The 25,514-nt window shown below is 47.6% G+C and overlaps 9 protein-coding genes across 9 annotated transcripts; 8 read left to right on the top strand and 1 right to left on the bottom strand.

The window, feature by feature from the left end:
• The first annotated feature begins 795 nt into the window (after window positions 1–795).
• On the top strand, window positions 796–1,272 carry EDB93DRAFT_788774 (uncharacterized protein). Its single transcript, XM_041457480.1, has 2 exons — window positions 796–968; window positions 1,020–1,272. The coding sequence occupies exons 1-2, from the start codon at window positions 884–886 to the stop codon at window positions 1,205–1,207; spliced, it is 273 nt and encodes a 90-aa protein (XP_041304004.1). The 5' UTR covers window positions 796–883; the 3' UTR covers window positions 1,208–1,272.
• Window positions 1,273–7,276: 6,004 nt separating this feature from the next.
• Window positions 7,277–9,477, top strand: EDB93DRAFT_1254040 (amino acid permease; the record flags this gene model as incomplete). The annotated part of the gene is made up of 11 exons (XM_041453555.1): window positions 7,277–7,597; window positions 7,646–7,768; window positions 7,825–7,837; window positions 7,887–8,000; window positions 8,054–8,084; window positions 8,134–8,353; window positions 8,402–8,617; window positions 8,668–8,743; window positions 8,792–9,120; window positions 9,177–9,358; window positions 9,426–9,477. The coding sequence occupies 11 exons, from the start codon at window positions 7,277–7,279 to the stop codon at window positions 9,475–9,477; spliced, it is 1,677 nt and encodes a 558-aa protein (XP_041304003.1).
• Window positions 9,478–11,202: 1,725 nt separating this feature from the next.
• EDB93DRAFT_788549 (uncharacterized protein) lies at window positions 11,203–13,493 on the top strand. Its single transcript, XM_041457479.1, has 4 exons — window positions 11,203–11,220; window positions 11,272–11,840; window positions 11,902–12,472; window positions 12,525–13,493. Exons 2-4 carry the CDS (start codon window positions 11,438–11,440, stop codon window positions 13,042–13,044), a joined length of 1,494 nt encoding a protein of 497 aa, XP_041304002.1. The 5' UTR covers window positions 11,203–11,220; window positions 11,272–11,437; the 3' UTR covers window positions 13,045–13,493.
• Window positions 13,494–14,348: 855 nt separating this feature from the next.
• Window positions 14,349–15,887, top strand: EDB93DRAFT_788545 (uncharacterized protein). Its single transcript, XM_041457478.1, has 3 exons — window positions 14,349–15,090; window positions 15,149–15,550; window positions 15,603–15,887. The coding sequence occupies exons 1-3, from the start codon at window positions 14,556–14,558 to the stop codon at window positions 15,743–15,745; spliced, it is 1,080 nt and encodes a 359-aa protein (XP_041304001.1). The 5' UTR covers window positions 14,349–14,555; the 3' UTR covers window positions 15,746–15,887.
• On the top strand, window positions 15,778–16,110 carry EDB93DRAFT_1072548 (uncharacterized protein; the record flags this gene model as incomplete). The annotated part of the gene is made up of 1 exon (XM_041444990.1): window positions 15,778–16,110. A coding segment is annotated over one exon (333 nt), but the record flags the coding sequence as incomplete, so codon positions are not given.
• Window positions 16,111–16,332: 222 nt separating this feature from the next.
• On the bottom strand, window positions 16,333–18,031 carry EDB93DRAFT_1169627 (HAD-like domain-containing protein). Its single transcript, XM_041450298.1, has 9 exons — window positions 17,867–18,031; window positions 17,759–17,818; window positions 17,534–17,699; window positions 17,419–17,476; window positions 17,305–17,362; window positions 17,149–17,251; window positions 16,995–17,089; window positions 16,877–16,941; window positions 16,333–16,821 (listed from the first exon to the last, which is right to left on the bottom strand). Exons 3-9 carry the CDS (start codon window positions 17,667–17,669, stop codon window positions 16,563–16,565), a joined length of 774 nt encoding a protein of 257 aa, XP_041303999.1. The 5' UTR covers window positions 17,670–17,699; window positions 17,759–17,818; window positions 17,867–18,031; the 3' UTR covers window positions 16,333–16,562.
• Window positions 18,032–18,124: 93 nt separating this feature from the next.
• Window positions 18,125–20,575, top strand: EDB93DRAFT_788456 (uncharacterized protein). Its single transcript, XM_041457476.1, has 4 exons — window positions 18,125–18,563; window positions 18,622–18,858; window positions 18,919–20,196; window positions 20,270–20,575. Exons 1-4 carry the CDS (start codon window positions 18,495–18,497, stop codon window positions 20,432–20,434), a joined length of 1,749 nt encoding a protein of 582 aa, XP_041303998.1. The 5' UTR covers window positions 18,125–18,494; the 3' UTR covers window positions 20,435–20,575.
• On the top strand, window positions 20,576–21,815 carry EDB93DRAFT_788445 (uncharacterized protein). Its single transcript, XM_041457475.1, has 2 exons — window positions 20,576–20,867; window positions 20,941–21,815. The coding sequence occupies exons 1-2, from the start codon at window positions 20,716–20,718 to the stop codon at window positions 21,776–21,778; spliced, it is 990 nt and encodes a 329-aa protein (XP_041303997.1). The 5' UTR covers window positions 20,576–20,715; the 3' UTR covers window positions 21,779–21,815.
• Window positions 21,816–23,526: 1,711 nt separating this feature from the next.
• EDB93DRAFT_1106927 (uncharacterized protein) lies at window positions 23,527–24,540 on the top strand (the record flags this gene model as incomplete). The annotated part of the gene is made up of 6 exons (XM_041447666.1): window positions 23,527–23,604; window positions 23,662–23,730; window positions 23,765–23,875; window positions 23,934–24,143; window positions 24,193–24,243; window positions 24,298–24,540. The coding sequence occupies 6 exons, from the start codon at window positions 23,527–23,529 to the stop codon at window positions 24,538–24,540; spliced, it is 762 nt and encodes a 253-aa protein (XP_041303996.1).
• Window positions 24,541–25,514: the final 974 nt, after the last annotated feature.

Raw genomic sequence — 25,514 nt, 5'->3', positions numbered from 1 at the left:
AGAACTGAGATGCCGTACTTCAGTCGAAGAAGGAGAGGAAAACAAGGTGACGCCGTCCGGGACAAGCTTGCTACCACCACTATTGAACTACAACAGAAGGAGGACGAGTTAGAGCTTTGGGTCATGTCGATCTAATTCAAGAGCATGACATTGTCGAGGAGGAGTAGAGGCGTGACGTTGAAGAGGTCAGGAGTCCGGTTGAGGAGCTCCGAGTCAGAGATGTTCATTGTTTTGTTGTCCTATCTGTCTTCTGTCTTCTCACCACCATACAGGTCCTTGTAAAACGTGGAAGTAACGAAATTCCGCATGAACACCACAGATCTCAACGCCAGCATTAAATGTAGACCTAACTACAGAATCCCAAGGTGTGTCAAACATTGATTTAAGGAGTTATGGCTAAGTGTGTCTCAACCAGTGGTTCTACACTGTATCGAAGGTCTGGTACGTGGGAGTATCAGGTATGCCAGCTCGATAGTTCCAGCGAGTTTACTATATCCGGTGTGCTTATAGTGTTCATATGGAGGTACATTACAGCTTCTACGACTACTGTATCACCTGGAGCTCTATGTACGTCCACTCTTGACTTTATGACTATCCTTCTCACGACAACCGAACCCTCAGTGCTGGGATAATGTTCTTCAAGGCGCACACTCTGCGGGAATCAAATGACTCTTTCAAATTTATCTCATCCATGCTCCAGCACTGAGCACTGAACCTTTGCTTTAATTTAGCCGCCAGCGTAAATTTTTCTCATGAGGTTTAACCTCGCCCTTTCAGCGCTAACAGCCAGAAGAATATAAGTTCAACGCCGCTGAGCCTATTCCAAAAGCCTCAGATACAAGCGCCTCCTTTGCAGTAAGTTGCCCTCTTGCGCTACATTGTGATGCGACCATCTCTCAATCGACATATAGCGCTCCTAACATTTATTATAACAACTTCACGCACATCGCATAGCCAAACTTTTGTTTGTGAGTAGTCTCCTAATGCTCACAGCCATCACTAAAGCACAGTTATGACAGGTAACATGAAGCCTATTCAGTTCATCTATCTCTCCATCCTTGCCGCCCTGGTTGGGGTGAATGCCGTCCTCGCCGATGAACTTGACCAGACCTGCTTCGAGGATTTATGCGGCGAGTATCCTACTGTCTGCCCAATAGGAATGCAAAGCGCCAAAATAGGCATATGCTGGACCTGCTGCCCTCTGTAGTATCAATTGACGCCTGAATCAAGTTCCTGATTATTGTCACCGATTTTGTAAAGCACGACGTTATACTATCATTCGACGGGAAATGCACAATTTACACTTATTGCTGAATAGCAACACAACAACAACACATATTCGTATCGGATCTACTGTAGTGTATACTTTAGGTCCCTGTGCATTAGGCCCAACAAGAATTTTTTAATTTTGTTGCGAGCTTGTTGCAGCGGCAGCACTGGAAGTTGAGGTGTCGAAAACACAATAGAAATGCACAATTTCGTCACACTATGTCACGCGCGGCACCTCGGCCAATACACAATGATATTCACAGTCCGACAGCGTGCAAAGCGAATGAAAGTCCAGTGTTCCGCACCGTTCATAACTTCAAGCTTCAATAACGAGCTCCAAATCAAATTTCATTGAGGGAATAATATCTAGTAATAAACACTAGGATGTGCTGAGTGATCATTATTTGCTGAAACTCTATTTAATGGTGCAGGAAGGCCATGCAGGGGGTAAGGCATGTATCTGCCAGTGGACGGCCCAGCATGTAGCTGTGGTGGGAGGTCTTGTGAAGTTCGAAGAGGACGAGCCCCTTCTGGGGCTGGCACTGGCTGCATGAATCGTGTCTCGCGACCTGGATAATGGAGTGGGTATGCAGGTGGTGGATTAAATGAGGGGAAGGGTAAAGGACCGTTCATTTGCTGTGCCGCTTGACTCGAGAAGGGAGCGCCGTTACTATGCATAGCTATTCAGACATTATCAGCAACAAAATAAACATGGAAGTAAGTGAAATACAACCATGACTGATGCTTGGAACGAGCTGCTGAGATGGTGTAGCTTGAATGGGAGCAGTATGGTCAATTCTTGAAGATCCAGCATGACCGTTTGACTCATGGGGTGCCCGATTTCCACGAGATGTGTAGAGACCAGAAAAGCGGTGGTCCTGGCGTAGGTCGGGAGTATTCTCCAAGTGTCCTTTGATGCGTTCTAAAATTTCAGACTTCGTGCCCTCGGTTGACAGCGAAAGAGCAGTAGCAATATCCTCCAGTTCTGATTTTGACTTGGCACTTAGCCGTCCTGTGTAAATCTCTGTGCCGTCCATCGCATTGCGCTGTACTCGTCGTGCTGCCTCTTTGTCCTCCCGGCGTTTCTTCGCAGCATCTGCTTTCTGCTTCTTCTCTGCTCGTCTTGCATCTTCCTCTGCTATTTTTTGACGCGCCTGCTCGCTAGTCATCAGCCCATGCATCTGCAGACCTCTTCCCTGTCTATGTTGCCTATCCTCCTTAGCATTCAGTCGCTGCTTCAAAGTGTTGTAGTCACGTCTCAACATTACCGCATGACCAACAGCGTTATCACGTTGCCATTTCATCTCCTCACTTTCCGCCTTCATCCTCTCATTTTCTGCACGCAGACGCTCGATTTCCTCTTCATAGTGTTTAACTCGTGTTGAGGTACCACTGGACCAGGAGCGATTTGAGAAGGAGATGCTGCTGAATGGGGTCGCAGACCGTGAGCCTGAGAGTGAGCCTGAGAGCGATCTTGTGACTGGTCCAGTTCGCTGACGCAGTAAATGGAGACTGCCGCTTCCATTGGTATCTGAAGGTGTAGGTGGCCGAAAATTTCTTTCTTGTGAATTGAAGCCTAGATGTCATTTGCGCAGTTAAGTACTAAGATAGTGCTGATTTACTGGTTTACTCACTTTCCTGCTCTGCAATGCACAACCGCCATTCATCAATATCCATCTCGCCACTGTCAGAGTCGCTGTTGATGTTGGGATTGAGTTCTGGATCAGCGGATTCTGAAGTTGACGACTCGGAATCAAAGTCCGAATCAGGTACGACATCACTGTGGGAAGTGGACTGTTGAGCTGACGGGTCAAAGTCAGGATCTTCAGATGAAGGGATATCCCAATCTGATGGCAGTTGGGCAGGGAATGAAGGTGGCAGTTGATCCGAGGTCGATGTCGAGTTACTGGGTGCGTAGTCATCATCATTCGAATATTCCCGGATCCAATGGTCTTATTCCTGACTTCCGCCACGCCTGAAGGATTGTGTTTTCTGTGAATGATTCTTTGCGAGCCTCCATATACTCCTTCACCACATCACACCGCCGCATACCCTCTCCCGTCCTCAACGAGTACTGTTCACATCTTTTCGTCCATGCCTTTTGCACTGGTCCAAAGACACCGACATCAAGTGGCTGTAACCTATGCGTTGTATGTGGCGGTAAACAGAACAAGTGAATATTGTTTGCAGCTGCCGTTTCTACCACATCGCTCGTGATATGTGAGCCATGACCATCATAGATCAAAAGGCAAGGTTTTCCTGAAATATTCTTTGCAGACACTTGTGGGATAAATGACGTCTTGAACCACTCGCTGCAAAGGAAGTCGTTTGTCCAGCCATTCTCCGATGTTGCTAGACTTTATTACAACCTTTGTGAGTGTCATTCTACAGTGGAGGATATGATACACACCTAATTTTCGGATCAATTTCTGTAGCCTCGCGGTCAATAGTGCCGCCTGCAAATATGAAACCTGGTACCAGGCTGGTCCCATCTGCACAGACACATTCTATGACAGTGACGAGCTCCAGATTACCTCCTTTGATCTGATATCGCTGACGATCTGACCGCGAGAAGAAGAATTTCCGCCCATTAGATTTTCTTCCGCCTCCTAACTGAATCCCCTTCTCATCCATGTTATAAACGTTTTCCCAAGGTATCCCATGTTCTTTGAGCACTGCATCTAGCTTTTCAAAGTGCTCCTTCACAACAGTATAGTTGAACATTTGTGCGCGCTTTGGATCAAGACCAGAGGGTCGCCGTAACTTGACTTCCGGATGTCGTTTTATGAATCTCCGAATCCAGAACTCGGAAGGGTACTTCCCGCACATGTCATAGACATAGGGGCGCACAGTCTCCTTTGAAATAGGACGTCCAGTTGCACCCAAGAACTTCATCCAATCAATGAGAACCTCCTCTTGGGCTGGTGTAAGGTGCCGTTGTTTTGCATGCGCCTCGTCTCGTGGCAGAGTCAACCCTTCACATCTCCTACGCACTGTGGAATATATGTGCTCGACACCATGCATCTTGGCTGCTTGTAGGAGGCTTTTAGTTTCACCCCCACGCCATGTATCGATTGCATCCTTGATACGTTTTTCACGATCCTCGCGTGTGAGAGGAGGTTGTGAATGTGGTGAAGGGCGGTTGCGAAAAACTCGAGCTGTCCTTGGCATTGGTCGACTGTCCTTGTAATGTAACAATGTCCTCTGGTGTCTTCAAAGGAACAGATGCTGGTATGTGCCGATTCTGCCGAATGCAAAGAAAGCGGAGACTCAACCAAGCCGAGAGTGTGATTTCCCAATCTAGCCTGACCGTCACGCTTTGCTCATGAATCGCGAATAGCATGCTGTGGTGGTGTCCTATTGACATAGAAACACCTGGAGTAGATTCAGGATGGTGCATTTCACATATTTTGAACTTTCTGTGTTGATAGGTTAATGGGATCTGGGTGGATCTTGGATTTAGTGTCCAAAAATCACTCATTTTGGGCACACTCGCACAATGTTTCATCTCGGGAAGGCTTCACAGCACCGATTTTAAAATTTTGAATTGGTAGTATTATTTAATGTATGCTAATAATTGTCCACCAGCTGTTCCGAATGAAATATATGTAGAGTGGTGAGCTCTGGAGTGCATTGTGCATTATCTATCGATTGTGCATTCCGAATCAGGTGATAGTACGGGTAATTCTGGTCGGACTCGATGGACCATGACCTGTCCTGGCAGTAAGTCTAGTCTCATTTAAGAGACCTAGTATGGACCTGAACTAAGCACTCCAACCCGGAAATTTTCACCTGGAGAAAGCCGCAATAAAGTTGACTTAGTAGTGTCCAACATAGAGAATACAACAGGAGACACGTGCGGTTGTTCTGAAAGGTCTTATCCACGTACGAGAGCCATTATAATTGCTCTTGCGTCCATCGATTCCCTCAAATTTGGTGCGTTAAAGGAAGTGAGCGGCGGGTTGAAAAGAAGTCGACAGATGGGTCATTCCTGTATGTAGGTGTTGTATTCGAGCGTCAGGCTAAAAAAAAAAAGCTGAAACTGCGTAGATGATGGCCAGATGGGAAACTTCTTAGAGACACGAAATATAGATGAATGCTATGGAGAACATCTAATTAGTACATTTGAAAAACATGGTGGTACAACCTGTCGAAACATGGAGTATACCTTCGCTATGCTTCGCCACGGGCCACCACTCGTGTAACACATCACCCAGGCCATACTAGGTTCGGTCAATGGCGCATTTGTATCATCAGAAATAATTCTGACGCCCATATGTGGCTTGCTCCTGGAAGCCGAGCTCTGAAGTGAATGCGCTGTTTATGCCAGCGAAAAGGACCACGCCATTCGGTCGTGTTCGTGACGGAGTAGCGTGCGCAAGTTGTCGACAGCCTCCAGCCGGTCGGAACGGAACGTACAGACTGAGCTCAGAAACAGCCTAAAAGAGCATTGGATATGAATGAGAGCAAACTATAAACATGAGCGCAAGGCAAAGCAGTGTAGTAAGGCCTGCCTGAGGATACTAGTCAGTTTTCAAATAGTGAGCGCTGAACCATCTGGAGATGAACGTGTATCTGTCGAGAAAGACGGGTATCGATATAATTAATCGCAAAGACAAATTGGTTGAATTCTAACTGGATTCATGCATCATGTGTCGACCCTAAGTTGATGTGCTTGAGACAACAAGAAACTTCGATTGAGTACATACTGAAGGTGATTCACGGATATCCAATTATTAAACCGAGATAAGTGGGCCCGGGCCGCCTATGAATATGAAGTTCCAGTGGAATTGTCGACTGCCAAAGCTTGGAGTAATGGGTGATGGAGTTGGAAAGCTTCCCATCCCGAAACCCCGCAGCAAACCCCGCCCTCGTGCTCATTAGTCATTTCCTAAGCACTGTGCTGCACCCTAACTCAACGTTGGCTCGTCGACGTTGCATGTCCTCTCCTGCGAGCTCTCTCCGAGATAGCTTCATTCACAATATGAAAATTGGTGAGCACTTCAGCGTTTTGGAGTCCCGAACGATTTCCAGTGGACCGTTCCACTCCGACCCAGCGTACATCACTCTCTCAGCTCTTGCAAGCGCAACCGACAGCCATGAATCTCATTTTTACTGGTAGGTTGGAAATGCTATCCATCCAGTGGTGACACTAGAATATTGTAGGACCTCACCTTGAGTTGCGCCGTGCTGTTCAATGTCGCGTTTGTGCGTGGACTGCATTCCACCCGGAAATTCCAGCTACAATTTACAGATAAAAGGAATGCGGTTTTTCTGTCATCGCCAGCTCATTGCTAGTATGGCACTGATTGCCACAGAACTCGCAATCACTAAGATAGGCGGCAGTTTGATGGTGCTCGTGGAGTTGTAGTGCACGGCCACTGAGGAGAGATCATAATCGCGTGCTTAGTCAAACTCCGAAATTAGATGTGGTTGCAAGTTTAGAGGTCAGTTTGCGTGTTTGGTCAGTGGTAATTAACATCGAATCGTTACCTTCACAGGATAAACTGCAGTGGTTTTTATCACCGCAGACGATAATTTCCGCCGGTTAGCTTGCCTTCTGGCGATCTGTTGGAGAAATGTATCAATATCCTAAGCGCTCCTCGGATTTGAGTTTTTGGTACATATCCAATGTTCCTCAGATTTCTGTTGAGCGTGAGCTTACGATCCAAAGTTTAATTCTATTGTTTTAAAGCATCAGGTGTCCAACATGAAACAGCTAATTGGCAGCCTCGCACTATTTGCATTGGTCGATATACTAATCTACGCTTTCTTCCTCAATCCCACAGTGCACGCCTCAGCCTGCCTGGGGTCTCCAATGAGTCGTAACTATTGCCTTCTGATCTGTGCCGATATGGTGCATCAGAAGCGGCTGTCACACGTGGGGATTGAAGCGAAAGGTTGGGCTTAATTATGTGTATTTGTTGTCTAGATCTAAGTGAGACAACAAATACACATAATTAAGACTCTAAGCTCATGAAACATCCACAGGTTTTTGTCGAGAACGATGGTTCCTTTGCGTTTCACAGAAAAAACGCCAAAAGTGTTTCTCAACGCCTATGACGTTGAACACGCTGAACTGCCTCACACTGCTGGCCTGCATCTGAGGACGCCGCTTCAACGACGCCTGAAGGGGCGTCATGTTGCCATGATCAGGCGAGTTGTCATGTTTAACAAACACATGTGTCTCAGAAATTTCATTTCTAGCATTGGAGGCGTTATTGGTACGGGATTATTTCTAGGCACTGCGACAGCATTGATGGAGGGTGGTCCTGCGGGACTTCTCCTCGGGTATACTTTCATGGGGACAATGTGCTACTGCGTTATGGTGAGCTCGCCTTTGATATGCGTTCTGAGTTTCCTAATTACATAACAGATAACTGTCGGGGAAATGATTGCTCTCCTTCCCATTCCAGGCGGTCATATCAAACTTGCGGAAAGATTTGTCGATCCAGCGTTCTCTTTTGCTATGGGTTGGAATTGCTGGTACTGTTGGACGGTGAGATGCATTGCTGTGAATGGCTTGAAGATTCTTATGGATAATTTTCGCTTCAGTTTGCGATACCTGGTCAGTACGTACGTTCTCTCGGATTTAGCCTAATTTACACTTGGTGAAGCTGAGTTATCGGCCGCCGTTACCCTTGTTGACTATTGGAATCTTGGAGTTAACAGTGCTGTGTGGATCACTGTGTGTCTGGTCATTGCTGTTGGAATCAATCTTTTAGGCGTTGGTTTGTCTCTTGCTTCAACGGATGTCAATCATACACGTTGATATAATCTTCAGGGACCTACGGAGAAATGGAGTTCATTTTCGCGTGAGTAACTATTTTGCCTTTATTTCTGGATAAACTTATCGTCAATCAGGTCAATCAAAGTCATCGCGATAACAGGGCTCCTCATCCTTGGTATTGTACTTGACCTCGGAGGTAGCCCAAATCATGATCGTATTGGGTTTCGATACTGGAAAAATCCCGGTCCATTTGTACAGTTCGATGGGATTGTTGGAGCTAAAGGGCGTTTTCTAGGATTCGTTCGTGTACTCATTCAGGCTGCCTTTTCTTTCACTGGAACCGAGGTTGTCACTGTAGGCGGGTTCAAATCAATATGAGATATCTCATCACTACGTTTTCAGATGGCAGCCGCAGAGGTGAAGAACCCTCGATACACCATGCCGCGGGCAATACGGACAGTTTACATACGAATTCTTCTATTTTACGTCGGGGGCATTTTTATCATCGGATTGCTTGTGCCATCCAATAATCCTCTTTTGCATCTTAATTCATCCAACGCCTCGTCATCTCCATTCGTGATCGCTATCAATCAGGCTGGGATTATATACCTGCCCTCAGTACGTACTTCCCTGCTTGTCGCGGCTCCCTTCAATAAGATTCAGTCCAGATTTTGAACGCAGTCATCCTAACTTCTGCTTGGTCCGCCTCTTCAAGCGACTTATATTTGTCATCAAGGGGATTGTGTACGTGCATCCTGCACGGAATCTTGCATTCTCACTTCTAATTCACAGACGGCCTCGCTGCTGCTGGGAATGCTCCTAAGTTTTTCTTGCGCACATCACGTTCAGGACATCCATATGTGGCCGTCGTTTTTTGCTCGCTGTTTTCCCTTTTGTCATACATGATTGTGAACACCAGCTCTGGCATTGTTTTTACCTGGTTTGCGGACATGGCTGCCACCACGGGACTCTTAGCGTGGTTTTGTATCGGGGTGACCTACATCAGGTTTCACCGAGGATTACTGGCGCAAGGGTATGACAGGACCTGTTTACCATATGCCTCAAGACTCCAGCCATATGCGTCGTGGTGGGTGATTGCATCATCGTTGACGACTCTCCTGGTAAGTGTGCATTGATTAGGCTTCTGATATCCCAAGATCCTTGATCATGCGTTTAGTTCAGCGGATGGCAAGTCTTTTTGAAAGCGAAATGGTCTAATGCGACATTCGTGACGACGTATTTGCCTGTTGTACTGTTCCCGATATTGTATGTATCTGCGAAAATTCTGATGCGGGTACCCCTGGTGAAACCGAGCGAGATGGACTTTAAGTCTGGAACAGAGGACTTAGATGCAGAGAGGTGTGCAACATTTTCCGTTATTTTTCTTTATGATTGTGGTTAACCATTCATCTTTTTAGACCTGTAGAACCCTTGCCGAAAAATTGGAGGGAGGCGGTCTGGATGAGCTTGGTATGTGATCTGTTTTTCATCTGAGTTGTTTGCTCACCGCTACAGACTTAATGCAGTTCACATTATTACATTGTCACACCAATGTCAATGTACTATGCACATCTAGCACTACTGCGGTCGAGTCCGATGCGTCGCGCAGAGATACTAATATCGATTCTCTACTGATGGAACATGTTAGTCGTAGAGTACAATGGCCATTAATCATTTTGCAGCCATATATTGCCCAAATCAGCCGCAAGAACCCACTAATGCACTAGTGCACAGCTCCTCACGGTCAAAGGCTACATTACACATGTATAGGAGTGAGAAGCGGTTTCATTGGCAGCGATATCAAAACTAGCTGCAGCAAAAACAGATGGGAGATTTCACAGGCTTGGTAAACCGATGAACGCTTACTAGGTGATACTATGTGGCATAATACCATTGTGAATATTGAATGGGACTGCGAGCATCCAATCGAGGTCCCAACTTGAAGCGCAAGCTCGTCAACTGCTGTGCTGACGTCTTCCCTGAAGAACTTTTAATGATGCCACATTGTTGCCGATGGAGCCCCCAACCTTCTGAGGTCCGCGTTCAGAGACGAATTTTGCTTCGACATCACCACACCGAGTTTTAATGTAGACTTTCTGATCGACCCATGCCACAAACGAGGCATCAACACTCGTGGACGGTGCACATATCAGCAGCGCCCACCACTCATTGTCAGAAACTAAAATATTCAATTCATGCGCGCTTGAAGTATTATAAAGTTACCTGGCGTGCTTCGTGATGGTGGACGTGGTCGAAGGGTCTGAGGTATGTGAAATAGGGTTGGATTTTGAATTGAACTATATAGAAAAGGGTAAGATCTTCTAGGTTGGATTCTGAAGACCAATTAGAGCGTCAAGAAAGCTAGCGCGACTGCTGTAACTGATCAGATGATGATCAAGTGTGAAGAATAGACTCCTAAGAGATACAAAATGGCGTAGAGTGTGGCTGTGCTGTGGAGATTAATCAACGATGCTGCAGATTGGTAGTCACTACACACCAGACTCATGGCAAAGATTATTTCCCCTTGTCAACCTCGCGGCTCCGAGCTAGCGCTTAGGAACCAAGATAGAAGTCCTGCTTTCCTATTCTTTTAACTTTAACTTAACCCATACCACCATATCACCATACTTCGCTGCCACACACCGGCTGCTCTGGCGCAACATCGATCATAGCCGGCAGTGCCAGAACTTGGTTGGACTCGTGTGTGGGAGTGGGACAATCAGAAGTCGAATTGACGTTCATCTCGCTTGTGGAATCCAGGCATTGGAACATTCGCCATCGACAGATGCTGCGGCAACTTCATCTGGCGCGTCTGTAGCTGTTTGTAGTGAGTGCTGCGTCATTGGGTCATGAAGTTCATTGCAGCCATGGTCCACCGTACGTGTGCAGGATCATCAAGGTCAACAACGTCGAGCCGACTGCCAGTGTTAAAACTAGTCTCTCATAAGGTCGGCTACTGATGACAACCGTTTGAGTTAGAAGCAAAAGTATACAAGGAATTGACTCAGAGCTCACCATAGTATTACTATTATGACAGATCACCCCACCAGCCAGAACCAGAACGAGTACGGCGCTACGGCGGATATATCCGCAGTCCAGCGGCAAAAGAATCAATCAGCGCTAGTCAGCCTGTTGCGGCCGTCATATTAATATTGCCTTCTTGTTGGTGGGCAAGGTGCAAGGCAGGGGTGAGGAATCCGGACCCACTCTCTCGTCTTCCAGTAAGCAGTGAGGTTCTCCTTATGTCCTGTCTCTAATTACGATCCAAACAGCATGTAACAATGTCTCACGCGTTTTCGTGCCACTTCTACAGGGTCATTGATCCCCCAACCTGTTCACATACACCAGCCTGCTACATGCTCACTTGCCATACCGTGACATTCGACACACCTTTAAAGAGAGAAGCAGAATGAATAGAATCATGCTCTCAACTCTACCATGGCCCTCCTACCCAAGTTAACCTCGGCTGCTATCCCCTTACTGTTATGCATTCCATTTGTTTGTGCTTTACCGCCTTTCAATTCCACTAGTACTACTACCTCTACACTCGATGTCACCGGCTCTCCGCACATCAGGTACACCAGGACCTTGTGGGACATCATTTGGAGCTGTGCTTTAACTCTATTCACATGCACATGGACCGCAATTCACCCAAACATCCCGGGTATGGACGAGGGAAGGATAATCATTTTCTTCCGTCGCCTATTCATCATGGTTCTGGCGCTGATCGCCCCAGAACTCATGGTCACTTGGGCCGCAATACAGTTTCTAAGTGCTCGTGATACTGCAAAAACCTTCCGTGCACAATCTTACCAGGTCCGCGGTGCTCCGCATTCTAGTGGTTGGTTACCTGCTTCGCATTTCAGTGTGGTGACTAACTTCGTTCAACGAATGTCTCACAGAGTGGACAGTGACGCATGGTTTTTTCGCGTGGATGGGTGGATTCATGCTCTACCTCGATGACGAGCCGCAAACTACTTCTCTACCCATGGAGCGTGAGGACTTTGTTAACGAGGGCTCCGTGGAAATGTCCACCATCGAAGATACAGAGACAGAAGGTCGAAGCGAGAGTGATGCGCTATCCGGAGGAATAACAAACAACCTACGCCCGAACGCTCCACATGTTGCAAGTCGCACTTTTAGAGCCCCTCTTACACCCAAGGAGCTCAAGTTCTTTGTTGATAAGGGCTCCGTGGACATGCCCGTCATAGAGGAGGCAGACATAGAAGGCCGAAGTAAGGGTGACGCGCTATCCAAAGGAATAGCCATTCTGCAGCTGGGGTGGTTCGTCCTGCAGCTTGTTGCCCGTTACATTCAACAACTTCCGGTAACCCTTCTTGAAATCGATACCCTGGCTATAGTTTCTCTTGCCTGTATTGCCTCTTGTCTGTGGTGGAAGAAGCCTAAGGACGTCCGACGTCCTTGTCTTATCCGTTGGAAAATTAAAACGCCTCCGGAGGTACTAACCTATGAGTACGTGGTCAATATTCTCCCCTGAAGTCATTCTTATTCTTTCACATTCTAGAAAAAAAAATTCAGCTTTCTCCTTGCATAACTTGCATGATTATCTTGTAGTTCTCATTTATCCCTTGAGGAGTCTTATGGGCACTGCCGTCATCATTTCTCCCTGGGCTGTCCGAGCACATCGGATCCCATCTTTAGGTGGCTATGCCGATAACTTTCGTCATGGTCCTAATCATGTCATTACACTTATCCTTGGATGCTCCAGTGCCGTTATATATGGAGGACTGCATTTCCTGGGCTGGCATTATTTGTTTGAGGGGCACACACAGCAGGTGCTATGGCGTGTTGCTTCTATCGTGATAGCGTCCGCATCAGTACCTCTTCTTCTGACGTTTAGTGTGGTCATATCGTTTGACTTTAAAGAGGACAGTTGGGCTGTGAAGTTAGCTGTAGTTACCGCCGCCTTCATATATATCACTACGCGCATCACGATAATTGTACTTATAGTGTCAAGCTTACGATCACTGCCCCCTGGCGCATACGATACAGTGGCATGGACGACGTTTATTCCACATTTTTAGTTTCCTCTTACTTACATCACGATCATGAGTATCCTCTTACTAGAATCATCACTTTAGATATCTTTCTCATCTCTCTACCGTTTCCGTGGTATCTGACTCGTTTTATACACCAGCTTGCCTGTTACGTGCCAGTAGAGCTTGGCAATCGAATTGTTGTTCAAACTGACTGTTAATCAAACATTTTTCAAAACCATATTGGCCTCGTATGTCATGGCTAGCATTTGGATGACGAGGGTCCTCATAGCCTGGCGAATATTCCCGTGGTGACTATCGTGCAGTTCCATACGAGTGGAAACCCACAGTAAGCTCGATCGCTAGTCTTGCCACCAGCCGTCTTGTCTTGCGTAAGAGTCGCGGTGGAATATATACCCAGCACATCTCCTCATCACTACTGTGTAAGGCGATTGCTCACACCAATACTCTTGACGGCGAAGTAAATTTCCGGCTGATTGTAGATTATGGTGTCATACATACCAGGGGATTGCGTCGGGTGTATCCAGATCACCGTCGGTCGGTCGCAACGATGGAATCCCAGAGGGCATCTGCGTAAGATGATCAAAATGAAGACTTGAGATAAAGTTCTGTACCAATGACTTAGTACGCCAACTCTCGCGAATCTACACCCGGCAGTACAAAATCTTTATGTATTGCATGTTAATGCAACCCGACAAGCTGTGAGGAGTTTCGTCAGATGGTTATCATATTTTTGCATCATGGTTGATCGATATCGATTGATCACGCACCCGAAGCCGAGAAAGCCAGCATGGCTCCATAATAAAGATAACGAGCGGGGTTGGACAAAAAATAATACGTTCAGCTCCCATAGTACTAGTAGGCATCGGACAATACCTCCTGTTTGGCCGGTCTTGCTGTGTACTTTCACTACATTCACAACAAATTAGATCCCAGACATGCTCGCTTCAGCGTATCTCGAATGCCCGCGGAGGAGATCATTATTTTGAAGGAAATAGATTTCGCAAACCTGAAGAGCAAAGATTCTATGTGTGTGGATAACGGCGTGAAGCATGTCGCGTCGGGTTGACCCAAAAAGACGTGTGAGTTGCGAGGATGTGCAGCCAGCCTTGCATATTATCATTTGGTCTGAGAGATACACAGGCCTAGGTGAGGTCGGGTCCACAAGAACGTAGGTATGCTATTATACGAGGCACAGCGTGATCTGATTATAGGATGGGTGGGGAAAAGAATAGTTTAATGACATATCCGTTTCGAGCAGTTTTAAACTCATCACCGGGACTGGCCGACGTTCACGATCGCGGTGTAGATGGACGGATCCCCCATGAAGCTCTGGAGGACCCTACGCTAGCATTCATCGAACAGCATTTCCTCATCGGATAAACATGTACTATCCGAATGGATTCCCTGTAGCGGTGGTATGGTAGCCTCGAGGCATGAGGCCTTGCGGCCATGAGGCTTAATGCTGAGTTATAGTACGTGCGACTGCACCCTTTAAGAGAGGAGCTAATTGAACAGACATACGTATCAGCTTCATCATGACCCTCTTAGCATTGACTATCATATTACTGTTACACATCCCGTTTGTTTACTCCTCACTGCCGAGCCTCAATGATACCAGTGTCACTACACTCGACGTCAGTAGCCCTTCATCCTGCAGTAACACCAGGTCCTTGTGGGACATCATCTGGAGTTGCGCTGCGACTCTATTTGCGTGTACATGGACTGCAATTCACCCAAACATTCCAGGTATGGACGAGGGGAAATTCGCTGTTTTCTCTCGTCGCCTAGGCATCATGATGACGGCGCTGATCGCCCCAGAACTCATGGTCACTTTGGCCACTATGCAGTTTCTGAGTGCGCGTGACACTGCAAAGGCCTTCAATGACGCCTTTGGTGTGAAACTTCACCAGGCCCGCAACGACCATTCAGACATAGGAGTTCACGAAACCCGCCGCGACTGTGCAGATATGGGAGAGAGTACAGCTACGTTGCTTAATGAAATTCCAATATCAGATAGAACCAACAGCCCGCATCCGAACGCTCCGCATGTTGCAAGTCGCGCTTTTATAGGTTGGTCATATCCTGGCCCTTCGGTGTAGTAACTAACTTTGGTCAATGAATGTTTCAGAGTGGACGGTGACGCATGGGTTTTTCGCGTGGATGGGTGGATTCATGCTCTACTTCAATGACAAGCCGCGAGCTACTCTTACACCCAAGGAGCTTAAGCGCTTTGTTAGTGAGGGCTCCGTGGAAATGCCCATCATCGTTGAGGCAGACATAGAGGATCGAAGTAAAGGTGACGCATTATCCAAAGGCATCGCCATTCTTCAGCTGGTGTGGTTCGTCCTCCAGCTTGTCGCCCGTTACGTTCAGAACCTTCCGGTGACACTGCTTGAACTCGACACGCTTGCTGTAGCTGCCCTGATCGGCATTGCCTACTGCTTTTGGTGGAAGAAACCTAAGGATGTAGGACGTCCTCACCTGTCTATTGGAAAGCCATTGGCCCTCCGCCAAGCAAATTATACTATGAGTATGTTGTCGATACTCTTGCTTGAAATTGTTTTAATTTTCCTGCGTCTTAGCAAAATACATGCAACGTCCACCACCCCTGGGCTTGGAGGTTGGATTTGGTGCTTCTACATCCATAATCCTATTACCAATATTATGGGCGGTGGTCCATGCAATTCCCCCCATGCTGTCCATTCACGTCGGGTTCCGTCTGTAGGTGGCTATGATTCGAGCAGTGTCGGCCGTTGTGGATACATTTTACTTTCCTTTGGCTGTTTCACTGGGGCAGTGTTTGGAGGAATACATTGTCTAGGCTGGGATGTTCTGCTTCAGGGGCGTGCAATATGGCGTGTGGCTTCCCTTTCGATAGCATCCGTACCGATAGCTATTCTTCTGCTGAATATCTCTATAAATTGGTTGAACGATGATAGTATTGTAGAAGCCTTACTCGGTTTCGTGTGGCTCGTGAGTCTTGTCACATACATTGTTGCACGCGTTACACTAATTGTACTTATATTGATGAGTTTTCGATCGCTGCCTCCTGGCGTATACGAGACAGTAGCCTGGACCAAATTTATTCCACATTTGTAGTTTCCTTTTAATTACGTCGCAGTCATGGTTATGAACTTATTACCTTTGACTAGAATCATTGATCAGATCTCAGAGATGCAAACACGGTTCGGGTTAGTTTCAAGGTCAAACGGGCCGTACTGCATGTTTGTGAAGGAACAACGATATTCATACGGTTCCAGTATCTGAACGCGATCATAATGCTATCTAAATGTGAATTTTAAATTTATGCACGTCTATCAAGGCACCGCAGCTACAGCGGCGTGAAAGCCTAACTGACTCCCGAGAACTACGAATTGCATCTGCAAAGTATAATATGATCTCTTGATTCGCATCGCTGCCCCAAAAATCATATTCGATTCAGTCACCTCACTTCACTTACACTGTGATACTGTGATACAAATTGGCAAGTGATAATTCCGCGATTTGTAAAGGACTTGCAAAGCATGTACCAACCGTGAGCTTCAACTTTGTCGAGCATCACGTATCAACCTCGCCAGCTCCTCGAAATCTTTAACGACAAGATCCACCTCACCGCCGTCCTCCTTGCTGCGCATGCTCTCCCTTCCCTCGCGCAAATCTTCAGCAGGGCGTGGTACGTATATCGTTTTGAAGCCTACGCTAGCGGCAGCGAGGAGGTCGTACTTGTGCGCAGCGACCATTGCTATCTTTTGAGGAGGTAAAGAAAGGTGGTATGCTGCAGACTGGTAAACCTTCTTATTACTGCGCGGATGTCAGGCAAGGGGAAGGCACAGATGTAAGAGAGATCGAAACACACGGTTTGTAGGATCCAAACATTTCGGACGAAAAGATACCATCCCATGGAATACCTTGGTTCTTTGCCTGTAGCGCTGATTAGGGCAAATTTTTGACGTGCAATGTGATGACTCGATTACCAGATCGAGAAGTAATCTGAAGTTTCCGTTAGATAGAGCGAGGATATTGACGTGGCATTTGAGTTCTGTCAGGCCGGGAACGGTGTCCTGATACGCTATTTAGATTGAAGGGTAAATAGCCATGTTCGTCTCTGCATTCTCCTGAGGTTCGTACCGTCCAAGTTGTGCCAGATCATAGTGAGATCTTCACGATCAGATTCCCCCCACACTTCTGCAATATGAGACCAGCGCGGGGTGGTGAGCATATCGTCCAGTATCTGTAATATGGTCAAATACAGATCATGTGTATGCACACTTGAAAGTGAATTACTTCTCGATGCATAATGTCTGCGTTGGAAGTACCCTGCCCGCCCTGGGATACTCTTTTGCTGTATGAACGTGCACATTATATCTGGGTGACAAGATGGAAAAGCGATGGACTTACACATAAACATAATATCCCGCTCTCCATTCTTCAGCAAAATCGATTGCGTCTTGCGAGCCTGATAGATGTGATCAGTGTAAGATCATTTTACGGGAATGTGGGATCTGTCATTTACCTTCGAGAAGGAGTCCCTTACTAAGGCGGGCGACTTGGCGAGCGACTGTGCTGTGCCAGTTAAGGACGGTACCGAATACGTCGAATAAGCAAGCGTCTATTTCGCGGAGGTCGAGGTATTCGTTGGTGCTTGTCATGGTTGGTGTGCTTGGATGATAAGCGCTAAGCTGGGAGAAACGGAATCAGTTGGTGCCAATCACATGTCAGCGAGGGATAAGGAGGATACCGATGAAAATAGTTCGTCACGAACATTATGTCTTGGATGGAAACTCGCTCTGCATTGAGTCTGCAAAGCCTTGAATCCCAGCAAAGACTTGATAGTCAGAAAACGTACTAGTGTGATCAGTCTATCGAGCGTATGTCTCCTGTCAGAATCATAACAAGAAAAACGATAAATCTGGCACTGAAGAAGTAGTCAGAGTCTTCAGCTGGAGATACAGCCGCTTCCTCTGTCTACTACTTGAAATCCTACGGAAAGTCATCCAATTGCGAGTTTGACGTTTATTAAAACCGTTCAACTTTAAGTTCGGGAATTGCCGACGGCGGACCTTTTTTGGAAGAGTGACTTTGCCGGGCTGCTCGCTATGGTCAACGACGATGAAAGGCTTTGAGCACGCAGAGCTCATTAACTGGGACGGTCCTCTATCATCCATTTCCTATCATCCTCGGTCACCCAAAGACGTACCTTCAACATCATTCTTCAAGTCGACGAGCAGCGCGAAGGCTACCCTTCCATCGTATTCTTCTAGTACATCATCACAAGCCGCTAATGATTCTGGAGAAGATTCAGATTGCTATATAATTGATGTTTCATCCTCAATAGACAATTTATTTGACGCAAACTGCGGTTCTAGTACGCGTGCTTCAGTCAAGGTATCTTCGCGTTACTCCTGAATCATTGTGGTTTACTGAACTCCACTCAGCGGCGCGCGTCATCGATTGAAACGCTCTCAGCCGCACACATGCCTAAACTCTTCCAGCCGTCTAATCTCGATACGCCGTTTCCATTAATCCACGACACCTCAGCTGCCGTGAGCGCGTCATCCTTTGATAGATTCATCACACTTACGTATCTTATTTTCCCTTCAGGATGAAGTTTTGACACCAGAATCATATTTTTCTTCCTCACAGCACAGCACCCTGAACGTGCCAGCTTCGTTCTATGCTTCGGAGTTCAACTTATTCGACACGTCTATACCCCCTCTTTTAGCTCATAACGACGTGATTGAGTTGACTGACGATGAAGACGCTTCCGGACACAATAGTATCAAGATTACTAGTGATATTGACAATGAAAATGAGGAGATGGTTGTAGACAACATGCTTGTAAGTAATTGTGTACAACATTACGCTATTCTCGTCCCTTAAATGACTGTTAACATTCAGACTGAACCTTTTTCCGTACCCGATTCGTCTTCAGATGGTGCCCGCTCTTTGAGATCGTCCTCGCCCGAAATGGGAGACTCCCTATTCACGCCTCCTCCACCTTCCCGTAAGCCTCGCAGACGCGTTATTCTCGACTGTGTATCTGTGCCACCCCTTCCAAAAGACACGACCAGGGTCGATTGCAAGGCGAAGTCGTCCATCAGCAAACCTCAGCAGGGTGTACAGCACCCGTCAGTTATCCAGGCCCTGACTGCTGCATTCGCTCAAAACGACCGGCTACCATCACCCTCTCTCAGTCGCAAGGGAAAGGAGCGTGAGCATGAACGTCCACCCCCAGCTCCTGCACATCCCAAAAGGAAGTACAAGCCTCGTTCCCGAAAGTTTGGAGAAGACGTTTCTACAGTACCAACGCAGATCCTGGACGCCCAATATCCTGCTATCGAGCTTGAAATTCACGAACTGCCAGAACTTCTACCGCACCACGACAATATCTTGCAGTCAAGTACTTATTATATCTACGCCAGACACGTTCAACGCCTTTACGCACAACTGCACGAAGTTTTGCCGCAGATTATTCCGGAGATGAAAGGACCTGCAGTCCCGGATGACGAGAAAGATGAGAAAGAAGATGAACCTGTCTTGCCTCATGTTCTCGCACCGCTGTTTGAGGAGAGGCCAGATATCAAAGCGGCCCTTACACCATACTTCGGACGCGGGCCTCGTAAAGGTTCCTCTCGCAAAGGTAAAATAAAGAACGGTTTAGAGCCGCAAAGTGTCCCGACTTCGTCCAAGTCTAAATTGGGATCCACTGGTACCGCCCTTCAAACACAGGACCCTTCATCCTCTAACGTCCTTGACGACATCTCGCACTACACCGCACTGGAAGAGGATCACATCCTGGACTTCAGCATGGAGATGGATCAGTATTTGAACGACATCGGAGATTCCCCTGCAAAGACATACTCTCCAGGCATCAAGTACACTCGATCCGCACCAAGTTCTTTCATTGGTTTCCTGCACAATACAACACGGCTGCTCCCTGACGCAGCGTCGGCCACACGAGAAGATGCAGAGGACAGTTTCTTCGGAGTACCTCCTAGCCCGAAGCTGGTATCCGAACATCCTTCACTACAGCTCACGGACATGTATGCTACCAATTCCTCGCACAGCCTGGACGCTAGCTTCGATCTTGTGCTTCCTGAGAATGGCCAGTGGTCGTTATCGCCTACCATTGAGAAAAAGAGCTTATCCCCCGAAAGTCTTCCTCTCTCAGACAGCGTGGGTACTATTGATCCCTCGCTGCTTGGTGGCAGTGAACCTCCTCCCAAATCTCCCTTACCACCATCAGTAGGCACTCCAAACTCGAAACAACTCCCAGCAGGCCCCATCATATACGTGCGCAGACCTCCAGGAGTGTCCTCATCGCAGGAAGCCCCAGCAATCTCGAACAAATCGTCTGGCAAGTCACGAAGAAACGTCCAGATCAAATATCGCACTAGTGAATCAGCCTCTGTAACTGATGAAGGCGACGCGATTAGGTCAGCGAGAAAGCTGGATGACGGGAAGGTTAAGGATGATGGAGGGTGGACTGCTGAAGCTATCTCTACTCCACCTGTACAACCTGGGGCGCAGCCAAGTCTCAAGTTACGGATTCGTCGATCAGGCATCCGTGCAAGCTCTGACGGGTCGTTTGCGCCGTCGAAAGCTTCGAGTTCGGCTTCTCCTGCTGTACTTACAACTCCACTTTCAAATCCGAAATTGCCCAAGGTCCATGCACCTCTTCCTCCAGCTCAAACCATGCTACAGGGCGATGGCGAGCCTGAAGTTACCAATACTTTTTGTCACCACTGCAGACGTACGCAAACCAGACCCAAGATGCAATGTTCCAAACGCCGTGCAGACCGGACGATATGCGGGAAACGGTTTTGCAACGGATGCATCCTGAACCGGTCCGTCGTTTCATTTCCTTTATTTCATCTCCTTTCCTCATTGATTGCAATGCCTCCTCGTATGGTTACTCAGGTACCCCGATATAGTATTTGCCCCCGATAACAAGAACTTCGTCTGTCCGGTCTGCCTTGATACCTGCAACTGCTCCATATGCTCACGGAAACGCGGGGAGGAATATATTTCCATGCGTGGAGGTGGATTTGCAGGGTCTCGCACCAAGTCGGGCATTTTGCTTGTGCCTGATGATTCCCGTGTCCAGGATGTCACGATGACACCTGAACCTCCCAAAAGTACGCCACAGACAATGTTCTGGGCTCACGTTTATGGTCTTGAAGGCGAACGCGTCGGCCGTGCATTTATCGACGACGCTAGCGCCTCTGCCCCCGTCCGACCCACACAACCGGTCAAACAGCGCGTCCAAAACGTGCAATCGAAACAGAAAGTAAAAGCGAAGCTGAAGAAGAAGCCGAGGGTATTCGTTGGAATGCCTTTACGCGAGTGGAAGATTCGCACAATTAGGGATCTCGAACCTAGCGCTGTGATTCCGCCTTTCGTCCCGGGTGAAAACTACTCAGGGAAAGGGAAGGGTAGAGCTGTCGAACGACCGCGAGTTTATATCGGCGATGCGAAGTGGTTGTATGTGCCGTATACGCGTATGCCTGCCTCATCATACTCTTCGCGGGCATCATCGCCGGATTCGGAATTGGACTCGGACGGGACGTTGACTCCGTTGGAGGATTTGGAAGAGGGGATGGGGTGGCCGCAGCCTGAGGTAGGGGAATCCGTGACCGTAACGTGGGGGTCGACGCGTGCGCAAGAACGGAGTGCGTCTAGTTCGTTCTCGGCGGACGATTTGGCCAAGGCTATTGGGGTTGCCTTGGCGGCGACGCGTGAGGACACGGTGGAGTGATGATAACGCAGTTGTTTTTGTGCATAATTTAGGGTTTTGTTGTCTATATGGACGACGCATGAGGTACTACTACTTAAGTACGGTCACCTACTCCATGTTGGATTGTGGGGTACCATTTAATATTACAAGGCGATACTTTAGAAGATGCAAATGCGATATATATAAAGATCGATTGGGATCGATAACTGAGTATTTGCTCTGCGTGATTAGGACGTCGATACTAAGTGCTGTGCAACTTTAAGCTCTAAGTTACTTCAAGTTACTACCGTCGACTAGGCATCTTTAAACCGCACATTGTAGGCCGGTAGGGCAAGCGCTAGCAGCTGCTGGCATGATACTTTCGTGCAGAATTCTTCCTGCTAGTAATCGTTACCACAAGGCTGGCTACTTACCCATATTTCCCCTGCATGGTTATTGCGCGCCGATGCCTACACTTGTTTCCAATGACCAGTAGTAGAACTGTATTTGAGCTGCTAACTAAAATGAACAGGAAATGTACATTAGCGTATATAGTGGCCCAGGCCGCCCGTCTACTTCAACTCGTTACGTGGGATTCATGTCTTTCGAGAGTTCTGAATATTTTTCTTTCCTCTGATGGGAAAGATTTTGGCAGCAGGAATGCGTGAATGGTTGCGGAAGATGACGTTGACGAAGTCTAGACATGCCAGTGTGGGCCGATATTGTTGGGGAACTGAAAGGCATGCTTCCTACGACGTGAAGGGACCAGAGTGTTCGATCATTGGGCTTCGTGATGCGAGATATATGCATCAAGGATGGTTCGGGCTAAAATATTCAGGCAGGCCTGAGGGAGTTATTATTTATCAGCTAGTTATTAACACGCTGATTAGCAAGCTGCTAACTTTAAGCTAAGAGTTTTATCCCCGCTAGCCGCTGTGCTACGCTGGCCTGAGATCTAAAACGCCAAGTGCTTTTTGGTTACCGCGGCACCATCGTACAGTCCCCCAAAAAAGTGATAGTAAGTTCGTCGCGTGCCTCAAGTCGCTAAAACATTTATCTCACCTGGACGTGCGTCACCGGTCCTAGCGTTCTCCACAGGGTGGTGACTCTAGCAATGAAATCTTCCGACCACATGCAGCCCTATCCTGCCTCTTCTACTCCAGACGCTATTTGACAGTAGACTCGGGAGGGGAGGGTGATATGATCGTGGCTTTCTTCGTCAAACTGCAGTTGGCCTCCACGGTTTGATCCACGATCACCATATGATACTGGCAGCTATTCGGGAACCATCCGATTAGGAATATCAAACTTTTCAACGTCCCCTAGAGTACTTATCCAGTTGTTCCTCAATGGCCTTGCAAGTCTTTCAAGTCAGTCAACCAAGTTGCCTTCTGACCTAAAATTTGACATCTTTGAAATCGACAGTTAATGCTGACCGAATACACTGGTAGCTGTGTAGATTCTGCTCGGACTTGCTACTTAGATCTCAACTAGTCTTGCATGCATGGATCAAATGCCCGCCATTTCTACGGTCAGCATCTTCGGTTGTCGATAGACAAACAGTGGATGTAGCCTAAGAAGACAGTCTTTTCTTCGACTTCCTGGTGTTTCAAGGTCGCAGAGTTCCGTAGCGCCTGCCCCAGGCCTGCTTAATGCTTAGTGCCTGAGGTCAACACAGCAGCAAATAAGTATCGCAGTCAATGTTATCACATTCATCCCACGATATCCCACGTTGCTATCCACTCTTGTTAAACGCCTGCTTTGCTTGGACTTGTCCTTGGCTCTTCGTCATGAGCAGTGACAGCGGTCAATTGAGGGGCTCGAGCCTAGTTCCTGTAGACACTACAGCAGTTGCTCGCAGAAGCTCTGTACGTCACTTGTCCGTCGCACTCTCAAACACTGACTCTAATTCCCCATCTGTCCAGGTCCAATCATCACACAAATTTCGTCGGTTTCTCAAGAAGGTCAAGGATGGTGTAACGAAGAAGATTCCTGTAAGTCTAGCAGCCAAGCTATAATTGGGATCAGGCTGAGATCATACGTAAGCGCTCGAACATGGAGAATTTACGCAGCTGCGAGCCTGTTTCCCTAGACGTTAACCACGAAAACGCCTCGTCAACTCCGAATATCGAGCTTGAGGTAGGTTACTTTTCAGCTTCTTCCTTCGCTCTTGACTGCTGATGGACACAACCTTCAGAATACCCCATCTAATGTGAAACAAGGTGCTGATTCCCAATCGGCGCTTCGAGACGCCAAAAATGCTGTCAAAGGCATGAATCTACTTCCTGTAGAATTTCGAGTATCCGCCCAAAATGCGTCAGGGGATCTCGAGGGCGCATATAGTTTCCAGGATACATATCTTCAACCACTCAGGATATTTGACAATATCATCGGGAAGCTCGCGGATGTATGGGTTCATTCCTCTTGGTCGTAACCGAACTAATCCCATTCCTCAGGTACATCCATATGCAAAGATCGCACTGGGCGTCTTGTCTTGCGCTTCAAAAGTATGTTTGGCTCCTTTCTCGTTGCTGTCATACGCTCAGGAGTGATCGACGTAGATGGTCATTGCCCAATCGGACCGCGATCAAGCAGTCAACCGTCTCGTTGACAAGTTGGAACAAGTTTATGACTTTGTGATGCAAGACGAGACGCTTGGCCAGATTTCATCGATGCGGGGTATCCTTGGACAGATCTCTCAGCAGACCCTTGAATGCGCCCGCTTCATCAGAGATTATTCAGAGACCAAGAGTTTTTGTGAGTCTTTAAGCTATTCCACATTCCTTATGCTCAGTCTTCTATAATTATAATAGGGAAGAGACTCGGGAAGGACATTTTCGCCGAAACAAACAACGAAATCCAACGATACAGCGATGCGTTGGATGCGCTGATGCAAAACTTCCGGGACCAAGTCGCTCGGGACGTAGCTATCCATACCTACCATACAGGTAAGGATTGAATTTGTTTCTGATGCAACAGCTATGCATTTTTCTTCAGGCGAATTACTGGACCTCAGTGGTATAACTTATGCAGCGAACGCAGGACTAGATACCAGGAAACAATGCCTCCAAGGGACGCGCACAGAAATACTCTCCCAGATCACAGATTGGGTGAATAGCACCGGGGACGACGTTCCACGTGTGCTCTGGTTATCTGGCCCTGCAGGCAAGGGTAAATCAGCCATTGCCCACACGATTGCCAATTGGTTCAGCGATGCAGGAGGGCTTGGTTCATGCTACTGCTTCGACCGTGATCGAGAAGCCGACCGTCGCCACGAGAAGATATTTTCTACCATCGCGCGCGATCTCGCTGATTGTGATTGGGGGGTGAGGCGAGCATTGGCAAATACAGTTCAGAATGCCAATGCGCTGAAGACTACAGCTGACATCGTCCAGCAATGGCAGAAACTTTTGATGGAACCACTACAGAAGCTCTCAGAGTCAACCGTGGGCCCTATCGTGATTGTGATCGACGCGCTGGACGAGAGTGGTGCGGCCAGGACACGATACGACCTTCTTCGCATTCTTTCTGGTAAACTTCAGAACTCTGCTGTTTCTCGAATTACAGAGCTCCCAAAGAACTTCCGGTTTATCGTCACCTCTCGCCCGCTTCGCGACATTCAGAACGCGTTTTCGGACGCTCAACACATTCGAAAGATTTCCATGGACGACATTCCACCAGAAGTCGCGGAACGCGATATCTGCGCTTACATGTCGGACAAGTTGGAAGGGCTTTCGGATTTTGGGAGCAAAGAGTTTACAGCCCTCGCCAAGAAAGC

This window comes from Suillus bovinus (assembly GCF_016758785.1).
Source record: "Suillus bovinus strain UH-Sbo-P2 chromosome Unknown EDB93scaffold_67, whole genome shotgun sequence".
In the NCBI taxonomy this organism is placed as follows: Eukaryota; Fungi; Basidiomycota; class Agaricomycetes; order Boletales; family Suillaceae; genus Suillus; species Suillus bovinus.
This window is presented reverse-complemented; position numbering and strand designations above follow the sequence as displayed.

What these genes read in the sequence shown, in the direction of transcription:
- EDB93DRAFT_788549 (XM_041457479.1), top strand. Translation starts at nt 11,438, where the DNA reads ATGGCCCTCCTACCCAAGTTAACCTCGGCTGCTATCCCCTTACTGTTA. An exon ending in CGGTGCTCCGCATTCTAGTG is followed by an intron (nt 11,841 to 11,901) that starts GTTGGTTACCTG and finishes AATGTCTCACAG; the next exon opens with AGTGGACAGTGACGCATGGT. An exon ending in CCGGAGGTACTAACCTATGA is followed by an intron (nt 12,473 to 12,524) that starts GTACGTGGTCAA and finishes TTCACATTCTAG; the next exon opens with AAAAAAAAATTCAGCTTTCT.
- EDB93DRAFT_788774 (XM_041457480.1), top strand. Translation starts at nt 884, where the DNA reads ATGCGACCATCTCTCAATCGACATATAGCGCTCCTAACATTTATTATA. An exon ending in GCATAGCCAAACTTTTGTTT is followed by an intron (nt 969 to 1,019) that starts GTGAGTAGTCTC and finishes CAGTTATGACAG; the next exon opens with GTAACATGAAGCCTATTCAG.
- EDB93DRAFT_1169627 (XM_041450298.1), bottom strand. Translation starts at nt 17,669, where the DNA reads ATGACAAGCACCAACGAATACCTCGACCTCCGCGAAATAGACGCTTGC. An exon ending in TAAGGGACTCCTTCTCGAAG is followed by an intron (nt 17,477 to 17,533) that starts GTAAATGACAGA and finishes CACATCTATCAG; the next exon opens with GCTCGCAAGACGCAATCGAT. An exon ending in GATCTGGCACAACTTGGACG is followed by an intron (nt 17,090 to 17,148) that starts GTACGAACCTCA and finishes CAATCTAAATAG; the next exon opens with CGTATCAGGACACCGTTCCC.
- EDB93DRAFT_788545 (XM_041457478.1), top strand. Translation starts at nt 14,556, where the DNA reads ATGACCCTCTTAGCATTGACTATCATATTACTGTTACACATCCCGTTT. An exon ending in TGCAAGTCGCGCTTTTATAG is followed by an intron (nt 15,091 to 15,148) that starts GTTGGTCATATC and finishes TGAATGTTTCAG; the next exon opens with AGTGGACGGTGACGCATGGG. An exon ending in CCAAGCAAATTATACTATGA is followed by an intron (nt 15,551 to 15,602) that starts GTATGTTGTCGA and finishes CCTGCGTCTTAG; the next exon opens with CAAAATACATGCAACGTCCA.
- EDB93DRAFT_788445 (XM_041457475.1), top strand. Translation starts at nt 20,716, where the DNA reads ATGCTACAGGGCGATGGCGAGCCTGAAGTTACCAATACTTTTTGTCAC. An exon ending in AACGGATGCATCCTGAACCG is followed by an intron (nt 20,868 to 20,940) that starts GTCCGTCGTTTC and finishes ATGGTTACTCAG; the next exon opens with GTACCCCGATATAGTATTTG.
- EDB93DRAFT_788456 (XM_041457476.1), top strand. Translation starts at nt 18,495, where the DNA reads ATGCCTAAACTCTTCCAGCCGTCTAATCTCGATACGCCGTTTCCATTA. An exon ending in TCCACGACACCTCAGCTGCC is followed by an intron (nt 18,564 to 18,621) that starts GTGAGCGCGTCA and finishes TTTTCCCTTCAG; the next exon opens with GATGAAGTTTTGACACCAGA. An exon ending in TGGTTGTAGACAACATGCTT is followed by an intron (nt 18,859 to 18,918) that starts GTAAGTAATTGT and finishes GTTAACATTCAG; the next exon opens with ACTGAACCTTTTTCCGTACC.